This window comes from Puntigrus tetrazona, chromosome 15 (assembly GCF_018831695.1).
Source record: "Puntigrus tetrazona isolate hp1 chromosome 15, ASM1883169v1, whole genome shotgun sequence".
NCBI classification, from domain to species: Eukaryota; Metazoa; Chordata; class Actinopteri; order Cypriniformes; family Cyprinidae; genus Puntigrus; species Puntigrus tetrazona.
In genome coordinates this window covers 15,555,746-15,580,723 of record NC_056713.1, presented here as the reverse complement: position 1 = coordinate 15,580,723, position 24,978 = coordinate 15,555,746, and the positions used below count along the sequence as shown (strand labels likewise).

Below are 24,978 nucleotides of genomic sequence, written 5' to 3'. Positions count from 1 at the left end.
GAGGCGGGATGTGGTTGAATTTCCCATGTTCTCATCCCCTAAGTGAATAACCCCTTGTAAGAGCAACACTAAAGATGGGGGAACAACTCAAGATGTGCGTGTGCTGATGGGAAGTAACCACAGACCAAGCACCTCATCATCTGGCTGGACTTCCCAGTTTAGATCAAGTCAGAAAGTTCCAGTTTTCACTGAATACACTATCTTTTTACTCTATGCTTTTTTTGAATGGAATCTCTTACACTCATCCTTCAGAAAGTTTTCTAATATGCTGATTTATTATCGGTGCTGGAATATATATATATGCTTAGAATGTTTTTTTAATCCTTAAGTAGTGGCCTCTACACACAAAGCAAAAATGACAAGCCTCATATTTTGTTTACATGCTTTTTTGTTCAGTATCTCTTTATTTACTTCATGCATGCTCTAAAATTAAACCTGGACAACATAATCTACTGAGTCCAGCCAAAATACACACTACAGAATCAACTCAATTTACAGATCTACCTCTCAGGCTTGACCCTCAGACTGTATGAACCCTATGACCTGTGCTGGTGCCCTGTTATACACGATATTGTTGTAAGGATCTTGTTCACTGGATCTCACTGGAGGAGGCTTTGAGTCTTCATGAGGAGCATCTCCAATTACAAACTCCATCTAGTGTGCTCTACTGTACTGTGGAGCTTTCCCACAGTATTGAACCAGAGATGAACTTGACAAAATAAACGCAGAAGGGTAGGAGAATGCCAAGCCCATGCCTTCCAACAAAATAGATTGATATTTCATTAATAATAATAAAAATAATGTTTCTAAGAAGAAATAAAAAATGCTATGCAGATCTTTTCAATATTTGTAATAAGTAAATAAATACTAACATAATATTAAAGTCTATATGCTGAAGTCTTTATGCTAAAATCACGCCAAGGAAAATAATAGGTTTACTAGATATTAGTTTGACATTTTAAAACTATACAACCTCATAAGAGCATGCTATTGAATAGCCTATTAAAGACCTTTTATAAACGTGTAAAGTTAAGCAAATATATGTCAAAGATAGATAGATAGATAGATAGATAGATAGATAGATAGATAGATAGATAGATAGATATAGATAGATAGATAGATAGATAGATAGATGGAAAAACTGGAAAAATGGAAAAACTATAGGCCGATTATTTTAGCAATAAATAGTAATTCAGACACACATGATTAATATTAGATAAAAAACCGCTGTATTCCTTCACATCGTTTCTGTATAACCTTATATCCCCAATATCACTGTTCTCAAACTCTCTCATGGAGTCCCATAGAAAAGCTTTATAAGTGCGCCCTCTGCTGGCGCTTTCTTGCACCGCAGGCGTTCTCCAGCAAATGCGTAGAAGTCTTTCCGGGTCAAAGTTAATTCCCTTCCATCCACATGTGATTCACATGTTTACATGGGCATTTGTATTCGGAGGAACACACTAGTGACACTGCCATCCGAAAGCGTACACTGCATACTGTTATAGTAAAAAACATAGGGCCGCTATGTCGGACAGTGAAGAAGAAGCCTGTGAAAGCCGGACAGCAAAGAAGAGAGGTGGGTGCTAAACTAGCTCACACTGTTAAGTCCGTTCACTACATGCAGTGATCCCAAATATGTCAAAGTGTCTTTTTTTTGTTCGTTTTCCCCCCGTCCTCAGTTTCAAAGTACCAGTGTCCGGCGGGCTTTGCGTCCATGCAGTATTCCTCCGCGTGCGCCTTACAGGACGAAGAGGGAGACAAGGAGTTATGGCTCATCAAAGCTCCAGCTCGCTTCGACCCTAAATGGTACCAAATGTTTTAAAGAGTGTATTACTGCTATTAATGTGCAGATTCGGTAACAGAACTTGAGGATATGACACGTAGCAGTATCATATGTAACATGATAAATAAGGTAAACAAAACGATTAAAATTGTTATACTAATATGATGCTAATTATTTATGGTTTAATACATTTTAATTGAATAGTAAATGAATAGTAAGTAGCATGTAATATTTAATAATACTTAAAATAATAATGGAAAATCTACATGGGTTCTGTAACTTGCAGCATGTGTGTTATCGTTATAATAATACTTTTTAAATATTTTTATCAATATTATAAATAAATATTTTTATTTTTAAAATAGTGACATGGTCATTGAAAACCTGGAAATATTACTTTTGTTTTAAAATATCAAAATTGCGATTGTCTTGATAGTCACAGAACACAGAAATGTTTCCTTAGCGAGATACCGTTCTTATAAAGTTAAGTCGGTCCATTGAGGGAAACTGCTTGTGTGTTACTGGCTCAAAGGAATAGTTCACCCAAAAGACTAAAATTCTGTCATTTACTCGCCCTCTAATATCTCCAAACCTGTATGAATTTCTTTGTTCTGCCAAACACAAAGGAATACATTTTGAAGAAAGTTTGTAACCAGGCTGTTGGGTCACCATTGACTTCCGTTGTATTTTTGTTCCTTCTATGGAAGTCAATGGTGACCCAAAACAGCCTGGTTACAAACTTTCTTCAAAATATATTCCTTTGTGTTCGGCAGAACAAAGCACTTCGAGTTCAAATGATGATGAATCAAAAATGGTTTGTAAACTTTATATTAAAAACCAAACCCCTTTATTAAACTTTGCATAATTGACATTGTGGTTTATTAATTGTGTCCTCATTTTTTGCGTCCTTTGCAGCTTTAAAAACCTCCAGGTTCCCCTATCAGGACTGCAGATGGTCCAGTCTTCTGACCCGAGCTCTCAGATCTACAGCATCCTCAGCAGCAGAACGGCACCTTCAGATCTCCGTCTGCTCATTTCCGAAGAGAAATGTCAGAAGCCTGTAATTTGTTCCTCCGGCTTCAGTGGAGTCCTCAAGATCTCAGAGAGCTACGGAAACTGCAGTGAGAACCAAGGTCCCGTTCCCATCCCGGCCGCTCCAGCTCCATCCATCCCAGCTGGTCTCAGGCAGCGTTTCCAGCCTTTCGGTAGTTCCACTCCCGTGCAAAGTGAAGTCGCCGTAGTTTCTCCAGCTGCTCCCAAGAGAACCAGCCAGGAACCGATAGAGGGTGAGGAGCGGAAGAAGAAAAAGAAAAAGAAAGAGAAGAGGCAAGAGGACAGTGAAGTGGTTTTTATCAAAGAAGAAGAGACACAAATTGACTGTGATCAGATATCTGAACTTAAGGAGGGAGAGCCGACGGAGGAAAGGAAGAGGAAGAAGAAAAAGATGAAGAAAGAGAAGGAAAGACGTATTGAAGACGTAGTGAAAACGGAGCCGCTGCATCCTTCTTATGGAGATTGCGTTGACACCCCAGGGAAAACTAAAAAGAAGAAAAAGAAAAGTAGCCGACATGAGTAGACTGTCATAAGAACTAGGGATGTTTTATCAATGTGTCACGTTCGCACATGCTCACGGTGATATTTAACTGTCAAATACAATTGAAAAACTGCGCCTGTCTTAAAATAATTTTAAGGTTTCAGTGCAACATTCAGTATTACCTAATGCATTGATTCATTCTACTTAATTTTTTTTGTACTGAAAGATGTTTTGTGAGCTGAACAAATACAGTACAATCTATTGAATGCACTGTGCTTTTGTTTAGTACACCCTTGTTTTCATTCTTAAAAAAAGTATGGCGGTGCCTTAATTAAGGTCTATACAGGCATGATTAAATGGGAAAAAAATCATATCATTTATTCACTCACCTTCATGTCATTCCAAAACAGAATGAATAACACACACACACACATATATTTGTATATATGTATGTATGTATATATATATGTGTGTGTGTGTGTATATATATACACACACACACATATATATATATATATATATATATATATATATATATATATATATATATATATATATATATATATATATATATATATATATAATTCATCACCTTTTTGTGTTCCACGATAAAAATAACAACGTTAATGTTTGGGGTGCGAACCATTTCTTCAAACGGCGTGTTTCAGCGTTCGCCGGTAGGTGGCGACAGAGCTCTCTTCCGGTGAGAGCGCTGACGGTTCGGCGCTTGATCTGCACTGAGGTATGGTCATGTTTTCTAATGAGCCCCGGCACGTTTGCCGCCTGCAAATTCGGTTTCTCTGCCCCTCCCACTGCGCACATGCAGGTAAAGCTCAACATCCCGGAGTCCAATGGGATCACATGAGGGATTTCACATCTGCGCTCATCAGGTATTTAAAGAACGCTGCACCTGCTGATACTCAATGAGAACTTTTTGTTAAATTAAGCGTGATATATCGTCGCAAACACACGTATGTTTGTGTGTGCATGTGTACACACACACACACACACACACACACACAGTGAACTTAAAATGCGCGGATTATTTTATGTGCACCTGTTTCCAGCACCCACACTTCGCATCGTTGCCAAGTATTTTCTGAGTAATGTTTTCTGAAAGACAAGTGATTTGTCACCACCGGTGATTTTATCTCAGAGGCGGGGACGGTAATCACGCGTCCGTGCAACTTGTTTGCCTTGTTTTTTATTTCCCATATAAACTCATCAATAACATTTTTCCCGCGATATGCCAAAGGCGTTATGAGATGCTTGAACATTGCTGGGTGTCTGGTGAAGCAGATAAATAATTGAATGCAGTCTGAAGTTTGGAAGCAACGTGCCCAGACTGCAAAGCGAGGCGCGGGGTCCTATGCACCCTAAACCGATGCAAACGATAAGGTTTGGGTGGGGGGCGGGGTTGGGGGTAATGATTTTTTTTTTTTTTTTTGAGCCAATCTCGCTTGTGCACACCCTCCCCCTTTTCACTGCAGCAATTCTTGTCTTTCTCCACTGTGGTGATCTCTCTCTCTCTCTCTCTCTCACTCACTCTCAGAGTGCTCCACGCGGCCTGCAGCATTTAGGGAGGGGGAGGGGGTTGCCATAGCAACGCAGACTTGTCAAGGACTACGGAGCAGCGCGCGGCGTTCAGAACGGGGTTCGATAGGCGCCTTCCCCCAATTAGAGAAGCACCAGTGTCCACCACAATCACATTTTTTTTTCACTTTAAGACACGGTAGTCAATATTACTCCTATTCAAGTGTTTGTTTGGGATGAATTACTGCACCAGAAAGTTGTTTGCATACTAATGCGTTGACATGACTCACTCAAAGCAGTCGATTCCAAAATGTGTCATTGAGCCTCCTCTGCAGCAGCAAGGAATTAAAGGAGCTTTTCAGTGCAGTTTCACCTCTTTTGCATTTCTGTAAACATCTTATTCTTGAACGCGGAAGTATCCTAAGCGTATGGGAGAGACTTCTGGTTTATTTGACCTCCACTAGACGAATAACGATTTGCAGTAAGTTAAAACTGTGTATTATAAACCGGTGTGCTTATAAAATAGTTTTGTTATAATTCGGTATTGCACACTAATTTGCAATTTGAAATACAGCTAAAAAAATAGCTGGATGCTGATGAGACTGGAATTCATAAAATTTACAAATGGGCAGAAAAAAATAGGTGATTGTTTATTTACTTATTTATTGTGTGGTTGATTGTACTGATAAAGTCTGCATTAAAAGGGAACAAAATGAGTGTGATTTTACTGTTGCAATGTGCACACCCAAATCAAGTCAGACATATGTTATAAAAGCAGCAGGTCTTTCAGCTGGTTGCCATGACAACCGCAATGCCATTTTTTTTCCTCATTGTTTCCTTACCCACCTCTATGAATGTGTTCGTATCATGAAAGCACTCAGTGACTCGGTTTCTGTCACTGACCAAGATGTGCTGCCTGAAATATTGTATAAAGAAGGAAAAAAAAAATCCACAAAGACCAGCCTTTCAAAACAACTTTTGGCTGAGATGATAAAGGCTGTGGTGGAGATCGTCCAAACTCAACAGATGCCTGTGCACATTGTGTCCTACAAATAAATATTTTGTTATATTTCTGTAATATATATATATATATATATATATATATATATATATATATATATATATATATATTTTTTTTATTATTATTTTTTGTGCCGTCAAACAAGAAGTATTTGTTAACATAATATATGCAAAACACTGTATATTTATTATGTACAGTATATAGAAATACAAACACATGCATATGTTATGCTTATATTTTAAATAAATTTATATATACACTTATACATACCATATATATATATATATATATATATATATATATATATATATATATATATATATATATATATATATATATATACATATTTTATGTGTGTGTATGCATAATAAATGCCCATACATATATACCGTAAACATTTTTTTATTGTGGCTGCATTTGACAGCATTTATATGTGTGTGTGTGTATATATATATATATATATATATATATATATATATATATATATAAATATGTATATATAAAATGTGTATATATATAAAATGTATATATAAATACACAAAATGTATTCATAAAATTACTACTGCTTTTCTGTTCTGGTTTTCAACTACCGCTCATGTGCCAAATGGTTTTGCAGTTTGTGTGAAAAATGTTTTGTTTGAAATTGGGCAGCTACTAATGCTGTCACTCTCATTGTAGTTTAAATAAAAATATTTAATACATTTTTTTTTTGAAAATATGCCATTTTCAACATTTGCCCAAACGAAAACCCAACAAGCCTTATTTTGTCTGAGGCCAAGGTTCGTGGTGGCGACTGCATGACCCGTTAGGGTAGGCCGACACTGTCTCTGCCAGACATGCTGTGCTTCCATCTGTCCAAGGGTCACTTACTCCCCACCGGTGCCAAACGCACGCTTCCCTCTGCGTGGCTCTGACATCTTCTCCATTTCTGCCTCTTTTTCATGGCTTGTCGAGATAAAAGGGAGAGTGCAGATGGAAACTGGGTCAATGGAGCTTTTTATAACCTCATGGAATTGTTGTTAGATTTAACCTTCAGGTGCTAGCTGCTGTTGCTAAAACTGTAAAAATGGGGAGAAGATGCTGGTAAAGTAGGCTAATTGGGAGCTGAATTTGAATTTGTGATTCAAATTAAAGAGAGGATTTCCCTTTCTGTGTACAGAACTGTTGCTTAGACACACCTTGTCGTTGGAGTGTGGTTATTTTTTCTGTCATTTGTGTGAGTTTGTATATATATATATATATATATATATATATATATATATATATATATATATATATATATATATATATATATATATATGGCTGGCTGTATATGGCTGAAATACTGATATTGATACTATTAGTGCCAATGACAATCTCTATCAGTATCTATAGGCTTAGTATGTTTTTGGGAAAAGCCGCCCAGCTCTGTGTTGTTGTGTGAATGCTACAGTATTACATTATTTCAAAATGAAACCTTTTTGAAAAGCAGTCTAAAATTTAAAAATCTTTATTTCCTGCCATACAACAAATTGGCTGTTAACTGCTCCGAAATTAGTCTAAATGGATATAAACGATCTGATGAATATTACAATAGGTAGTGAAGTCAGCTGAAAGAAGCAGTTGTTTTACTTTGAAATGTGTGCTCATTTGAAATAGGAACAATAGTTCTTAAAAGAACTATTTCATGGTGTAAAGAATATTTTGAAAATCTGAAGAAAATCTTTTATAAAGAACCTTTTTGCAGTGCAGAGATTCTATGTGCATTAAAGTTTCTTTATGGAACCATTAATGCCAATTAAGAACCTTTATTTTTAAGATAGTAAGGCTGGAAGTGTACTTTTAAGAGTACTTGCATAAAACATATGCTGCCACTACTGAATATAAGCACTAGCATAAGATACTTTTGTATCTTTTTATCAGAAAACTGTGATATCGCCGTCCATTGGACTTCCACAGCTTAAAATCTATCATAAAACCTACAAAACACCAGATTCAAGGGTGCTCGTCTGCCCGGGAGCCTGGTGAATCGTTCCTCCTTTCAACTCACCATAAAATGTTCCTTCTATGGTCTTTCAAAGTGCTGTGGCGAGTTGCTTAGAAAGGTCACAAGACGTGTATTTTGTCCCCTTGTGGCTGAGTGAAAGAGATAAATGGTCCTCAGTGGGTGTTACCCCGGCTGCTTATGTCTTCTGAAGGACAGGAGTTGGGGAGGCGGCCGTAGAGCAGCATGTCACCTCAGTGTCAAAGATAGGATTATGTTTATTAAACGCAACTGTTTCAAGTAGGTGTTCGAGTTTAAGAGCTCAGTTTATTTAAAGGAGCTTTTAGGAAAATGAGATGCTGGAAGAAGTTCAATGTTGGATCTTCATCAGTGAGCCTTGGCTAAATACTGTAGGCCTCTTACCAGAGACATGAGTGTCCACAACGAGAGTTTATCATCAGAGGACATATTGAGCTCAGTCAGAAGGCTCTGACCAGTTTCTATGGTGATTAAATAAAAGCTTTCTCTTTTGTGTGTGGTTTACAGTTGCATTATTATAAATATATTTTTTATTTCAGTCTACTGGAAATGGCTATGTTGGTTTTAAGTCCTACAGATTGCACTTAAAATTTAAAAAATGAAAGACAAAGTTTGACGTTTTGTGACAGTATCACGACTAAATAGAATTCAAAAATAATGAAAAAGTATTCAAAAGTATTTTTCTCTTACTATAATTTCTAAAAATGTAATTGTTTCAAATTATATATATATATATATATATAACAGTTTTCTAGTTCAAATCAACCGAATTAATCTTCTCTCTGGTCTGGAAAATAGTAATAGAAAAAAGTAATAGAAAAATATTTTTATGGAGAAAAACAGTAGATTCAGTTTTATAATTGGTCAGATCGCCTGCCAATCAAATTCTCTTCCTAGTATTAAACTGCCATTAAAAAGTGGCTTTGTTCTCTCACTGAACATATTTATGTTGATACAATTTAAATTTTTCAAAATTGTATACAGTTTTTACATTCATAAAATTGGTAGAATACACTGATCTATAACAGAGAATATATGTAGATCAGCGGTACAATACCAAAATTTGTGTCAAATATGTTTATTTGTATATCTATGAATTAATACCATGCGTTATAAGCTCATTTGCTCATTTATTTGGTTGTCATTAATAGACAGAATAATAGAAGCTTCTGCAATAGAAAAATGTCACCTTATTAATAGTAGTTATTTTGTTTGGGTATATGCACTTTGATATGTTTTTCAGTTTGCAGTTTTTCTCTAAAAGGCTCTCTTCACAGACATGTAGATTTATCATAGCGTGTCGGGTGTCTCGCGCCGTCAACCTACACAGAAAGCGTGGAGAAATTCATACGAGAACTAAGACGTTTCTTATTTTATCTCGCGTCTTGGGAGCATAAACTGTTGTCTTCATTGTGCTCCAGTCATATCTGTGGCAAGCAGTGACCCAATTAAGCCCCTCAGAGGTGCGAAGTTGCAGTTGCGCAGATAGACTCTAACTTGTGCATTTATATCCCTCATTAGCCCAGCAGAGTTCATCAGCGCTAACGTACATCACCTATGAAAGACTTACATGTACAGAACCAAAGCTAATTACAGATAGAAGCAAGGATTCACGGATAATTAGAAAAAAAAAACCGCACACTTGAAAGATAGGAAAGCATGACCTATATAAGGTTCACTCTGCTGTAATTTGTCATAAGAATGGCTTAGGCCTCGGCAATATACTGTAAAAAACATATTTATTAAAGCATATGCTCATGAACAAAAAGAAAAGAAACAACAACTGCAGAAATGCAGAACATATCATATGTACCATAAAATTGATAAAAACAAATCACTGTACACGCTACAGTGCTTTAAAATCACAGCTTTGCATTGCAACTTTCTTAATTTATTTCTTTATCTTATGTACATATAGTCATAAAACACTGATGTTAAAAGTTATTCTTTATATTACGAATGAACTCTCTAGGATAATTTATCAGCTTCATTTGTTAGAAATATTACAACAGCAAGGAACAAAAAACCATACAAAACTATTACAATCATTTTCAGTGTTTTTGTGTAGACCGATGAAACCAGTTTGAATTGAGTGAGATGGATCTGGGTGGATATTTTGGTCTGTCAAAACAAACAAACAAACAAACAAACAAACAAAAAAACCCCGCAGGCATTCCCACCTTAAGGAAATGTCATAATCTTTTGAGTTAAGAAAAGGGGAGGAAAATTAAATTAAATATAGAGTTTAAATCGGGCCTTTTATGACTCAAGGATGAAGTTTACTTTCACAGTAAAGAGAAAGCGTTTTCATGCTACAGCGTAGTCGCTTTTTAAATTGCACTTTTTAAACACAAACAATCAAGTAACTGAGAAAAAAGGTCTTATAAATGTACATTAATTAGAGTGATTTATCAATTGTTTTTTTTAAATTTTGTACTATTTTGTCAAAATACATTGAATACATATTGTTGCAACATTCAAACAAATATATCAAAGCCATAAAAAGGTAGCTTATAAAGTTTTGAACATTATTGCTGATCAAAGGACATAATCTTACGGACCACCAACTGATTTGGTTTCATCTTAGGAACAGTATTTATGGTCAGATTTGTACACTGAAGACTAGCATTAGTCGCTGATATTGTATATCCGGTTGATATATTCACATGTACACAAAGCAATCTGAGGACAAAGTGATTTTCTACTGCGACTCAGTTTGCTGACTTTCGTTTTATAGTCTTCCTGTGGGCCAGATTTCACCTCGCTTTGACGTGACAGCTACTCTCTGTATCAGCACAAGCCTTCATGTATCCGAGACGTACTAGCTTTAAATCGATTAGACTGCACTGCACTGACTGAACCTGCTGTTTTTAAAGAGTCAGCCCTATTAAAAGTAGAGATTTCATGCTGAATTCATGCTGTTCACTTCAGCACCACCACACACACAGAAACCTGTTGTGAAGCTGAGGAAACAAGAGGGTCAGCCCTGCTCGTTTGTAACTGCGGCTCATGCATTCCTGAGGCCTATTTGCAGCCAGAAAGCTGTTGCCCAAACTGCAAATCATAATGATTTACTATAACACAATTATAGTGACAGGTGATGTCATTTTTTTCGGTCTTCAGCTTTCTTCCTTTTTTTTTTTTTTTTTTTTTGCACGTAACTGCAGTTATTAAAAAAAGCAACTTTTTGCATACAAATCTATAAACCAATGTACAGTGGCCACAAAAAGTTTAAGCCCAGTTAAAATGTAACAAATAATTGCCAAACAAAACGAATAAATAAATATATATGTATAGTGTACATAAGTAAAATATGTGTGTTTGTGTGTGTGTGTCGTGTGTCCTATGGTGTGTCATAGCAAAAATGTAGAAAATCTTTTTTTACATACAAATAACATGCGAAAAATGTATTCTGATTAATACATCAATCACATTGATATGTCAGCTACCCATATATATTAGGTATTTGTATCAGGTCATTGCATTGGAGAAGAAAATATCAAACAAAATCATAATGAATTAATTTACATTAAACGTAACTTGTAAAGTGAAATATTTACATATGTTTGCATATGCAGTTGTTAACATTTGAAGTAGAAGAATAAAGTTAATCTAAGACAAGAACACATTTTAGATGTCTTTTATGTTTTAAGACAACTTTGATCAAAGTTTTCGATGCACTTCAAATGTTGACTAATGCATATATATAAAAAGTATATATATATATATATATATATATATATATATATATATATATATAATGTCATGACATTCATACATTTCAAATGTCCAAATACTTTTTAGGGCCACTGTAACTAATCTGATTAAATAGGAATGACAGGTAGCGTTCAGCAAATGCACATACAGTATTGAAAGTAAATGCAAAGACTGTTCATCTTAATGAAAACAGCTGAGAGTGGCCGACGCGATCTCAGGACAGAGTACTGCGTGTTCTCCCTTGAAAAGTGCTGGACTAAGGACTGGAGATCTTTGCACATGTTCCACAGGTCTGCTTTCCAACTCTAGGGATTTATGAGGGCTGAGAGCATATTCTTGTCTGCTTCTTTGCTCTCTCCTTTTTACGCCCCCTCCGAGGAGAGGAGGGGGGGCGAAACAGTTAGGCTTGCTTTCTGGAACAGCTGGGCTGAAACGAGGAAAAGCCTGTTGGGTTTGAGGTGAGGGGAAGGAACCGAGCTGGAGCAAAGGGGAAAATCAATCATGGCCCAAGGCTGGTAAAGGTGCACAATTAGCGAGATTGGATACATTTGAAATGATGGAGCTTCGGCTACACCAGCTCACCATTCCCAGTGGAGACAGAGAGAGGGAGTGATGATTCCACTTGAAAGACCTAATTATTCATCACGACAGTTTCCATGTTTAAAAAGGAGCTCGCAGTTTTGGCCCGAGTTATGGATGCAGATAAGGATATCTCAGAATCGTGGCTAGATTAAAATCACTACTTATGCATGATGGGGATATACCTACATATGATTTTTACCAGAGCGAATCAGTATATCCATCCGGGACTTCTAGAAGCTGTTTCTTTTTTAATCCCTCATCGCACTGAGTTATTACTGCACAGGATCCTATTAGAATTGAACGCTGCGTTTAAAAGAGCATCACTAAAAAATATCCATTTTGTCTGAACACTGGAGATACTTCTTTAGTGTATGGTTGGTTTTAAATCATGCGGTGAATGTTAATTTCCCTGGGGTCTCCACCACAGATCAATGTGCTGGAAGCCAACATGAAGACCGGTCAACCTCTCTGACCGATGGCTATATCGGGATTTTCCACGGTGCTTTTAGCTGGTGTTGGCTTTGGAGAAATGTTGGGAAGGTGAAAGTGGTTTTTGCAGGTTGGATGAATTAGTGCACAGAAAAAGTGGGATGGCAATGACCAAGAGACTTTATCATGTTTTTGAACTCATCTTGAATTGACTTCATCCCGAAACCACATGCATTAAGAGCAAAAACGACCAAGCATGTGATGGCAAATTACATTGTGTTACATCACACACGCTGCATTTGCATATCAGTCACACTCAAGACAACCATACAAGTATGATTTTTTTCAGGCTTATTTCACTGATGCACTATTTCAGATGTTTTCTTACTAGCTTTATTTAAATATTTAAACTCTAACATGTTCCATGTGATGGATTTCATTTTCATATATTAAATAAAGTAGGTCAAATTTGTAATATAAAAGCATAATTGATACTTCCCCCCCCTCAATGTAACTTACCTCGTGAGCTTTACAGTCGGTGTTGTAAGTGGCCCTTCAAACTCTACCCACGTGTCCCTGATACTTCCAGTACATCCTTTATTTTCACTGTCACCATATACAAATATGAACAAATTCTATACAGTAACGCAATCACATGAATTTTTTTTTCTTTTCGGACCGCAGTCCGGTACCTTTCTCCAAGATATGTGAGATGAACACTGACATCAATGTAGTTTATTATTAGCAACTAAACGTAGCTCTAACTTTACACTGTACCAGCCATTCTGACATTTAAAAAAATGTAAGTCATTGCAAAAAAGAGGAACATGCAATGTTTCCAAAATGCCTCAGTTAACACATAACTCCATGTCACATAGAAATTATCATTTAAAATGAAGTCACTTCGTAATGACGTAATTATTAAAGAATTGTCTTTGAACTCCTACACATTCTTTCAACAGCGTTGGTCTCGTTAAATTGTAAACATTACAGCATTTTGCTTGCTCCTTTAATTGGGTGCATATCATTCAGTTGTTGTTGTCTTTTTTTTTTTCTTGAAGAAGACTTGATTAGCGATCGTACATGGTAAATTGTCTTTGGGCTCCTTAAAAAGCTTGAGGGAGAGCTGGGTTGCGGTTCTGTGAGTTCACAGAGTAAGGTAGATTACGTAAACACCCTGAGAGTCACTTGTCTGTTTTTTTTTTTTTTCGTTTTTTTTTTCTTTTTTAACTTTTTTTTTTTTTTAAATTAGCAATTATTTAATAATTTGAACCTGGCCCTGGCAGCCGGTATAAGGGATGGTGGCGGATCATGAGCGGAGGGCGAGTTGACTGGCAACCGCCTCCTCTGCAGGCATGAGAACAGAGTTAATGTGGGTCTGGTCGAGTAGTATGTTATCGATGGAGAACATCACATGGCGTGGGAGGTGCGTGGCGAGGGAATGGCTCGTAAGGGGGGAGGGTAAAGGTAGTGGTGGAAAGTGGTTGGCAAACGGAGGAGGGGGAGTTATGGACGATCAAAATCAACTAGGCTTACATGATGGGATTGAGCTATAACATCAGCAGGTTCCATTGGTAAATGGAAACCAAACAGATTTTAGCTTTAGGTGGACAGAAGACATAACACCCACCCGGCCAAGCCTCTCACAAGCAGTCGCATTCGTTCGTTCGTTCGCTCGCATCACTCACGCAGCATGGCCCCTCCCCCAAGACCGAGCACATGGTTTCAGGCACGAACTTGCAATGTGTTATTTGATGAAACTGAGTGTAGTGGGAGGTGAAGAATAAGACAACAGAAGACAGGTGATGGTAAAATGAACATTTATAATGACTGCTGTTGCTGTCGGAAAATAATAACCCTTAAATAAAAAAAGAAAAAGAGAAAAAGAAAAGGAACGACTTAATAGATATTAGCACTAAATTGCTGACTTCACTGGTAATCCACAAGTCAAGAAACACAACTCACTATTTTTTTGTACAAACACAATGCTACAGTTACATTAAATATTTAATACTTTTTTAAGTCAGTTAATGGATGATGTTAAAAGAAACCACTAAAATACTAAAAACAAAAACAGTAATTCATCTTTCCAGTCATTCCCTTTTGTCTAGTTTCTTGATGCCATTTATTAATAGTGTATAGTAGTTTGAAAATAAATAAGCTCATGAAGGGTTATCAGAAAACAAAGCTGGCAGCATAGAAACATTAGATGTGGAGCTCAAGCATGGTTGAGACGCATGAAAATGATCGTTCGGCATCACAGAGAAACAATTTTGTCTCGTGAACAGATGCTGCAATGATCAGGACACCTAATCGACACGTATCACAATTTACACTCGACACGTCTGATATGTACAATGAGATTAGCAACTACCATCAGTTCAAGTATGAAACCTACACTAATCTTAGTCTACCTTGGCGGTTAGTAGTGATTATGCATTATGTGGAGGGGCCGGATCTGGATTTTGACCACCTGATGGTCTCGGTACTTCTCGAGTGGCTTTGTGACCACCGTGTTCAATTGTTGATAGCAGTACCGAATCATTCTTTCTTGAAGCTGCTTTAGTTTAGTTTAGTTCAACTTCCTATCGGCGGCTCGTAGGAGCACTCCACAAAAGCGATTTTATGCTGCCAGCCCCATTACGTTGAACACGTTTCTGGTTACAGTTCAACCAAATCTGACAGATATTTACAATGAGAGAAAATAATGAAATTGTGGAGGAAACAGTTTGGATCTTATTGATTTTTTTTTCTTTCTTTTGTGTGTCTTTTTTTATTATTATGATTTTTTTCGTCCCCAATGATGACTTAAAAAAAGAGAAATAAATCCAATCATCTCAACTAGAATTGCACAGTCTCAAAAAGGTTTGGAGATGGAATGGAGATTTTAAGTCCAAACAGTTGATGAACATAGAAGGGGAGGAAGAAGGTCAATAAAGTTCATGAGGGGTGAGAAGTTCAAAGTTCAGAAGACAGAAGATGGCTGCACGGCTGACGTTTACACACTCCTCAGCTTTTTTGAGCATGTTTTTATGCTAAAGGAACAAAAAGAAACCTGCCATTAAAATGGATTTTTTTTGTTTTGTTTTTCTTAATGTTTTCCATCGAGAAAATCAAATGGAGAGACTCGGGGGGTGAGGAGAGTGACAGTGCCCCCCAACATTATGGCACACAATCAGTGATGTCCTGGAGGTTGAAGAGATGACAGAATTAGGAAAAGCAGTTTATGAGAGGTAGCCAGCCGTGTTTTTACCGTGTTAATCCAGGTCTTGCTTTTACTGCTCGCTTTTTGGGTAATGTTGAGGCGTCATGACTGACATCATGTTATGGAGAAACATGCTGGCTTCATGGGTGCGTCCAATGGATGTCCAACATACAAGAGAACTCAAAAAGTTTGGAATGGTACTGTTTTTGTTTGGCACTCAGGAGAAAGTCTGGGAGGGTGTGAGGGGGAGGTCGGCAGAAGAGTGGGGAGTGGTTGGAAAAAAGGGGAGCAGTGAAAGTGCAAAAGGGAGAAAAAGGGAGAGTAAACAGGATACATATGAATGACATTTTTGTTATACTTGGTCTAGGTTAGAGAGTGTCGTACAAATAAAAACAGGAAAATAAAAAAGAGAACAGAACAGTGATATGACAAATGTATTCTAACATTGCTGGTGCTTCAATGGGTACGAGCTCAAGAGTGACCCCGGGCTGTCGTCTTCTGATGGCGTGGGGGTGGGGTTTGGACTGGGGCGTGTGGGGTTTGGGAAGAGCGACGAGCTCTAGCCATGCGCCCACATAAAAGCAATGACCTTCTCGACCTCAGCTAAACCATAAGTTTGCATTCATCTCGACTGCACAAAAACACAACTGCGTCGTGTCCTCTAAGCATGAAAACATAGCAACTATGACTAAGCACAGTGCAATTTTGACGTTGAAATTGAGAGAGAGAGAGAGAGAGAGAGAGAGAAACAATATTCATGATATCAGACATGCCCTTTTTGGCACTTATTATCATTAACAGTAAGAATAAAAAACACTGTCAAAATAACGATTTCTGTAAAAACTATTCTGCCATTTTTGGTCAGCTTCGAACATCTGGCCAATTCTTTCTCATGCAAACAGTAGTGCCGCATCATTGCATTATGACGTCATCGGGAAGTCCCGCCCCTTTCCTTTAATCGTGGAGGTCTGAGGTAAAGGATTCAAGCAGTTTAGCGGAAACAGGGCTGCTCTTATCAGGGGTGGCGTGAAGCGTAAGAGAAGTATAAAGTGCATATTCTCGCGAGAATGAGTCAAGCTTAATGTGCAGTGATGGCAGAACAAGCTAAAGAACAGAAGCCTAATGATGTTAGTACTGACACAGCAAACACAAGCCCTAAAATCATGATCGAAAGAGTGATATGCAAACTTATGTAGTGGTGAATACATTCACGACCATGTTAATGTCGCTAAATTAACCCTCCATTACCCAACTTTTCCCGTTATTTTTCTTAGAAATTATCACAAAACATTGATAAGTCTGTACAAAATGAGTGCTATAGTTATGACGCTGAATATGACCATGACTATGAATGGATTTGGTTTCTGTGGCCTAGTTTTCATGGACAACAAAAACTCCAGCTTGGTCTTAGCAAAACTAAAAATAAAAAGGTAAAAATGTGAAAAAAGCTAATTTAATAGCTCGAACTGTTGTTGCCATGCAAAGATTTGTCCTCAAAATGAATGCACATTGCCTAATTGTTTTTTTTTTTTTGTACAATTTTTTGTCTTCACTTTTTTTTTTAAATCCACGCTTCACTTGGTATCATGCAATATCGACGTGCAAAAAAGATAACATCTATCTTCACAAAATACATTTTCAGAACTATAAAAGGCTGACTTAAGAATGCTGATAACTTATAAAACTTTAACCATGCTAAGCTAACTCGGCAGTCTTCTAGCCCCAGGGGATGTGTGTTAATGGCCACATGGCACCCTGCTTTTGTTTGGCCTACGAGATGAATCCCACCCTTCTTTTTTAACAAGGACTAGTTAGTTTAAGGGGGCAGAAAACCTTATAGTGCTAATGTCTATTTTTTTTGCTTCTCTAGTCACTTTACCCCCGCTAGTTATATCTTAACTGTGGCTTGTTTGGCACTTTTCACATTTTTTTTCTTTTTTTTAAATTACAAAAGTATGTCTGCTCTTAACTAATGGTGTTTAAATCACATTTAAATCTGTAAAGATCTATTTTGGCACAGGTTTATTTAATCCATTGATATAGCAATTATTTCGTTATCAATGTAGCATTTAGTTACACCTCTTACAACTACCACATCCTGCTAAATGACTGACCAGATATGTTTTTTAATCTTAAATTTTAGTACATCACTTATTCAATAGCAGCATCTTCACAACTTAAAAAATAGTATATGCAAATCTACTCAACATCTAGGTAAATCCAAAGCTCCTACACAGACAGAATAAAAGGACAAGACATGACGACATGCTACTACGTATATTGCTTTCAGTACTCATCACATTTGATCTATTTTCCCAGTTACTAACAAAAAACAAAATAAAAAAACCGAGACCCCCTCCCATATGTACTTTCAGTACTGAATACAAAAACAACAAAACAGAAAGCTGCTCCTTGACACTATGTTGGCACCTTTTTATAGTTTTCACATTGAATTGTCACAGTAATATCTTGCTTTTAATGTGTCTTAAATCAAACGGTGATGTAACCGCTTTTTTTAAACAAGAAAAAAAAATTTCTGGGGGATCTACCGAGACTCGTTCAAGCTCTGAAGTGTCTGATGAAGTACTGCATCATGGGTAAAACCGAACACACAGATGCACTCTAAAATGCGGAGGCGCTCGATTGCCATCGCTTCCTCATCTTCAAATCTGAACTATTACGTCATATTGTTTGAAAATTGCACCTCAACAAAAACGTGCAACTATCTTCTAGTAGAGTACCTGGAGTCATTGCTGTTTCAGACCTCCTCACCTTGGACGCAACTGCTAAACACATTCATATTTATCCAAACTTATCACGCATTTACACACACATGCACACCATACAAACACATGGATGGCTCGTATTAGGTCCCTTTTTGAAGGTGTGATGTGCGCAATCGTGATCTACTGCAAGCTTCTAGTTCTACTCTGTAGGCGCATCTTCCCTTTCGCGACGTTCATTGTTTTGTGAAAGGGCAAGCAGACATGCACTGTTACACCAGACATCGCCACCCATGGAGAGATGTGAGAGAAAAGGGGGTCTCTGGGTTGATGTGTCAGAATGGGGGTGCACGAAGGTAAAAAGGGGTGTTGAGAAGAGGTGAGGGGAGGTGATGGTTTTTAGATGAGAATAAAGAAGCCTCCTTACCAATCGGTTCAGATTTACTCTCCCTGGTGCTCCAATAGCAAAGGAGAGGAAAGAATCATAACTTTAGTCATTGGGAGAGAGAGAGCACAAACTCTGTCTTTTTCTGTTGGTCTAATTCTTCTTTGGGAAATGCTCTCTGGCCTAAAGTCTTGATAATAAGGAGCAGTTTGGTATTTTTAAGCTCATTCCAGCCGGGAAAAGAATCAATATGTCGTTGTTTAGACACAGAATCATTTCGGAGGACACCTCGAGTTTAAACGTACAGAATATACCATCCTCTGCCCCTTCACGATAAATATACAGTCAGCTGGCGGGTAGTTAGTGCACACTTGGAAAGTTAAGGTTGGATACTGCAACATGATGCCAAAAAACTGGTCCGAAGAGTCTGACCTCAACCTAACAAACCATCCAGGCTTCCTTTCCGCCCTACGGTAAGCGATACCTTGACTCCATGTAGGTTGTTATAAATATGAGACGTTCCACATGAGTACATTCCATCATGGTGATGCATCAATGCAATAACGATATAGAAACCCTGACTTTTTTTTGGCCTTCCATCACGGCCTCCACACTTCACAGTGCATTAAGACGAAATTCAGTGTACTCAGATTCAAAAACAAAAAGGAAATAGGACCTTATTAGCAGCACATAAGTCGCACATGGGTAGTTCAGATCTGCACAGGACGATCTTCACACTGGCGGCCGTTCTTGGATTGAATTTACTGGTGACTCGTATATTAAAAAAACTGTTATAGAACAGACAACCTGGGGCTTCCATGTTACAGAGCAGCCTGTGCAGATCAGAATTTGTTCATAGTCGTTCAGTAGTATGTTGTTCATGAAACGCCTCAGAGCTCTGAGGGCCAATTTCTGACTTGATGTGGAATATCTACGCAAATTTTCCAGCAGATTTGCGCAGATATTCGACTGCAGCGGCTCAAAGTGCACAATCTCTCACGCTGCAGAGGGGCAGCACTGAGTAAAGATGGGGATATGTTTTGGGACGTTACAGAAAAAGATTGGCTTTCATATAAAGTCGTATTCTGACACTCCCTTGGACTTGTGCAAAGACCTACATTCTCTTTCAGTAGATATGTGAATAAATTGTCTAGTCCCGGTGTGATTTCAAGTCTGCGTATGTTTAGTTGCATTTTCAGCGTTTAAATCTGGTAATAGTTTGCTGAGTGTGTGTGTTTGTATTAATATCACTGTACAGTACATCTGCCCCTATTCTCTCTGTTGGTGCCGACGGTGCAGTTATCACTGGACGTTAAATAAGACATATATTACATGGACACACGATTCAATCTACTTAAATAAAAAACTAAATCCAAAATATTGTCTTTACATTCATGTCAACCTGAATTCACAGATTAAGAAAAACAAAAGGAAATACCTCAGTCCTTATGGGTGAAATCATATTAATAAATAACGTTGATGGTGATGATAATTTGTAATAATAATAATAGTAGTAGTAATAATAATAATAATAATGATAATAGTATTTGTATAAACACCAGACCTCAAATCCCATAGACGAATGCCACAATTTTCTAGGAGCTCTGGTACGAAAGATTCAGGTGCGTTTTGCGTCCTGGCCTATGTCCGCAACATGATCTACAAGCTTCCCTTATGCTAACAACATCTGTAGTGGCATGCACCTGGTCCAACTGGAACCCCAGGTCAATGTCTAGTGGCGCTGAGAGACCCTGCAGCAGCCTCGTATCCCCTGCCCTATCCTGCCCGTTCGCGGAGCAGGGTCGGGCCGGCTGGGATTGAGAGGGCTGGGGCGAGGGGCTGGGGTGGGGTATGGGGTGTCACAGACTGGGGGTAAATAATCAGTCTCAGGCCCTCTTAAAGAGAAGGCATGGGCGAAAGGGTGGGAGTTAAAACTAAGGACTAAAAAATTAAAGAACAAAAATCTGTCAGCTAGGAGGGGATGGGGGTGGGGAAGGGCCGATTCCTGGGATTGCTCCACCCCATTGTCCCCCATCCGACCACCTTGCCCACCTGCTGGGAACTGCAGCGCGGCAGCATGCCAGGTTGAAATGCCATTCACTGCTGTCCAGAAAATGCACAAAAAAAACAAAAACAAAAGAAAAACAAAACAAAATCAACCAATAAAAATCCCGAACTTAAGGATTAAACCCATATTTACATTTTACACATTTTTCTGTTTCAAATTTTCCACTTTGAGAGGATTTCTTTCCATTTTTTTTTTTAATACTGAGATTTTTCCCACAAAGAATGTGGGCAATTTTCGTCGATATTCGCGCCCTCCATCTTTCTCTGTATCTTCCCCATCCCCCACTCTTTTTCTCTCCTTTTTTCATACTCCCTGTTTTTAGCCCACCTTCTGCGGATTGGTGGCCCTCACACCCTGCTCGTATGTGATTCGCTGGCTGATAAGATATTGGGCTGCCTGTGTGGCGGCTGGCGATCCAGTAATGGTAACTTTACGGTTTCTGGTGCCAGGAACAAACTCTCCCTTTTTGGAGATCTGAATGCGGGCTCCCGTCAGTTCTTGGTACTCCACAAGCGTTTTGCCTCCCTTCCCCAAAATGGCGCCCACCAAGTTCTCCGGCACAGCAATCTCCACCACATCTTTGGCCCCCTCGGTCAGCTTCTCGGTGGCCAGCAGGGAGCTCGCCACCAGCGGGGAAGCGGCGCTCAGGTAGCCATTGGTGGCTCCGGTGGCGGCAGCGAGCGAGCCTAGCGTGAAGCCTCCCAGGCTGGTCGCAGGGTGGCCGGAGCTGGTGGATGCGTCATTGGCGTATGAGGCTAGCAGGTTAGCGGCCGCAGCTGCGGCGGGGTTGGCGCTTGCAGCCACAGCGGCGAGGACCCCTGAGGCAGCCGCAGGGTTGAGCCCTAGGCCCAGGGAGTTGGTATTGTATCCGTAGCTGGCTAACGTGTTTAGCGCAGATGTGATAGCCAGCAGGTCATTCCCTGAGAAGCTGGACATGGTGGTGGGGAAAGCGCCCACACCTGCCAGACTGGCCTGCCCTAGGAGACTGGAGGCTGTGGCCGCTGCTGCTGCTGCAGCAGCCGGCATCACCTCTGCCGAGTTGGCGTACGGGGAACCGGTGGGGTTGGAGTTGGCCACGGGGCCAGAGATGTTGGAGTAGCTGATGTTCAGACAGCTGCTGCTCTGTGGGTCCTCCTGGATCTTCTGCACAATGATCTCCACGGCCTTGCGGTTCTGCTCAGGCTCTCCGCTGATGGTGACAACGCGTTCCTGCAAGTTGATGCCTTCTGGTTTCTGTGAGAGCTGGACCCAGGCGCCCGACTGCTCCATGACGGCCTTCACCGTGGCTCCGCCCTTGCCGATGATCAGCCCTGCCGTGCTGTTGGGCACTATGAGCTTGGCCTGAAGAGAACATAAGCAGAGATGCCTTTGTTAGTTAATGAGTCACTCTCCAGCACTCTTGTGCTAGTTAAGCATGCACCGTTTTTTCAGTTTTGGGATTTACAAGTAGGAAGAATGTTTTTTATCCACTGGGAACCCATTAGTGGCAGCACAACCAGTGTTTTTGAACACAAACAACTATTTGTGCGGCAACTGCACCCATATGTATTGAAAACCAAACCCTTTTTACAACAATTAATTTGTTTTAAGTTGCCTTTTTATCAATTAAACCGCAAATCAAGTTACATCTAACAGATGAGATTAATCTAGTAATTTAGCGGCACAGCAGCATAGTGCTTTCAGAGAGTAAGTTTTAGACAATGTCTGTGAAAAACAATTTCCTCATTGATGAAGAGAAGAAAAGTGTAAACAGTGGTTACCATGGTTTCTTCCCTAACTTAGAAAGGCTTGCTCCTCTTATCAAGCAGTGACTCATGCTGGTGCTTTTTACCAAAGCTTCACACTGAACATACTGATCTTGTTAAAATGTTGCTAAAAGCACTGTTACTAGATGTTCATTAAAATTTCAGTTTACATATCATGTTCTTAAGTTAAAACTATTTGTTATCAAAATGGTGATAACAATTAGTTATTAGTTATCACCATGTATTAAAAAAACTAAAACTTTTATCAAGATTTTTTCCCCCAGATTGTATCAAATCAGATCAATATCACATTAAAAGACAAAAAAAGTTACAAATTGTTAATCCTTGTCTTTGAATCGTTAACTAAACAATTCCAAAGATTTTAACATTTTAAACAAATAAAATAAAAAAATATGTTGAAGAGCTACAGGTAAAGATATAAATATTTGAAAATAAATCTGCTAAAAATGGCAAAAAACTAAATTACTGTAAATTAAACAAAAGTTAAAATGACTAAAAACGTAAAAATAAAAGCTAAGTCAAAATATATGCTATAATAAATTGTGTATAAATGTTACTGAAATGACACTAGTTTATCTGACATACAAAACAAACATGTAAATAAAAACAAATACGAAACAGGAAGCAGAAAATATATTAAAGAAAACAAACAAAAAAAAAGATTAAAATTATATTTTTATGAAAAATTACAACAGAGGAAAATTGCAGCACTGATGAGCCCAGAAAATGATGTATTAGAAGATAAATATAAAGATGCTTGTGTGTTTTGTTCTTGTACTTCCTGAGCTGTGAATCACTAGGTAAAAAGAGGCTCCTCCTGAAAAGCATCGACTCCCAGGGGTCAGTGTTGCCATGGAAACTCAACTCCAGCATTCAAGGGGGACTGAAAGGGAGTCGGAATGATGCATAGCAACCAACCAGCCAACCACCCTCCCACCCCCCACCTTATATGCTTGCAACCATTCACTTAAAACCACCAGCTACTTGTGCCATAATACCGCATGTGCGCACTTGTATAAGAAAACATGACACACTTTTTGAATTTCGTCAGTGTATCTTGAGATATTCGCTTATTAATTGAATCGACAAATTAGCGCTTGATCGCTTTGATCATTGGCGGATACATCTACACGCCGTTGCATTGTGAGAAAACAAAATATGCGGTGTGGTGTTCGCTTTGACAGTTAATTACTCTGTATAATGAAAAGCTCCAGCCCTCCGAGAGTGCTTTGACAATGCTGGATTCAGAATATTTGCACTGTCAAAATGACAGATAGAGAGATGAAAATGGTAAAAAGGGGAGACGAGAGGAGCGAGGATGTGTGTGTCTGTGGGGGCGTCTGTTTGTATGTATGTGTGTGTGTGTGTGTGTGTGTATGAACAAAGCGAAGGAGAGACTAGAGGAAAGCAGAGAGAGTGAGAGAGGTTGGGGAGGGGGTGGTGATCGGCTCAGCCTTTACGTTTGTTTCTTTTGTGAGCTCTTTCGTTCTTTTCACTCTTTGCCTCAAGGTCTGCTGAAGCTCGCTGCCCACAGACATGTCTTTACAGAGGCTGTTTAGCCTTGCCACTGTAGCTCGAACTCTCATTCAGCTCAGCCGAATTAGCATAGAAATGAAAAACTGCCGACAGGAAATTTCATGGACTCCTACATTCACCTTTTATCTTGCTAGAATAAACAGAACCTTCTATAAGGAACGTTTTGAGCAAAATAATTGTATTTGCGATTAGCGTTTAATGCGATGGAAAGCAGGTTGTTTTTGGCACCAGAGACGTACTGTGATTGATCTGTACGTATGCAGCGCGGTCCAAAAGTCTGAGACCTGCAGTTAAAATGCATCTATTTTGCAGATTAGACCTGTGACCTTTTGTTCAAAGGAGTTCACAAATTGATTAGTGACCTCAAAATCTGGATGTAACATTGTTTTTTTTGGTATTTTGAGAAATTTGGCAAATACTAAGAAAAATTGCAGGCTTCAGATTTTAATGTGCTCTCAAACGTTTGGATTCCTCTGTATGGACAACGCATATTAACATGGAGCTCATAAAGTATTACAATTTAATTATACATTGTAAGGAAGGATACATTTAAATAATTTCCCTTTTTGTAACGAGCACCGCCCATGACATTGCTGAGAAACAACAAAACAGAAACATGTCGAAAAGGTTTATATAACTTCAACAGACGAAACCAGATCGGCTGACCTGTACGCTCATTTCAAGGATGGAAGAT

General features: G+C 38.7%; 2 protein-coding genes across 3 annotated transcripts in view; one reads left to right on the top strand and one right to left on the bottom strand.

The window, feature by feature from the left end:
* Positions 1–1,387: 1,387 nt before the first annotated feature.
* On the top strand, positions 1,388–3,583 carry polr1g (RNA polymerase I subunit G). Its single transcript, XM_043258217.1, has 3 exons — positions 1,388–1,576; positions 1,680–1,806; positions 2,699–3,583. The coding sequence occupies exons 1-3, from the start codon at positions 1,525–1,527 to the stop codon at positions 3,357–3,359; spliced, it is 840 nt and encodes a 279-aa protein (XP_043114152.1). The 5' UTR covers positions 1,388–1,524; the 3' UTR covers positions 3,360–3,583.
* A 9,591-nt stretch (positions 3,584–13,174) lies between these two features.
* The window catches only part of nova2 (NOVA alternative splicing regulator 2), a 51,446-nt gene continuing 39,642 nt past the window's right edge, over positions 13,175–24,978 (bottom strand). For both annotated transcript variants that reach the window (XM_043258650.1, XM_043258651.1), the window contains one exon: positions 13,175–22,323. In XM_043258650.1, coding sequence (XP_043114585.1) covers positions 21,301–22,323 — 1,023 coding nt within the window. In that variant the 3' untranslated portion in view covers positions 13,175–21,300. The remainder of the gene's footprint in view (positions 22,324–24,978) is intronic.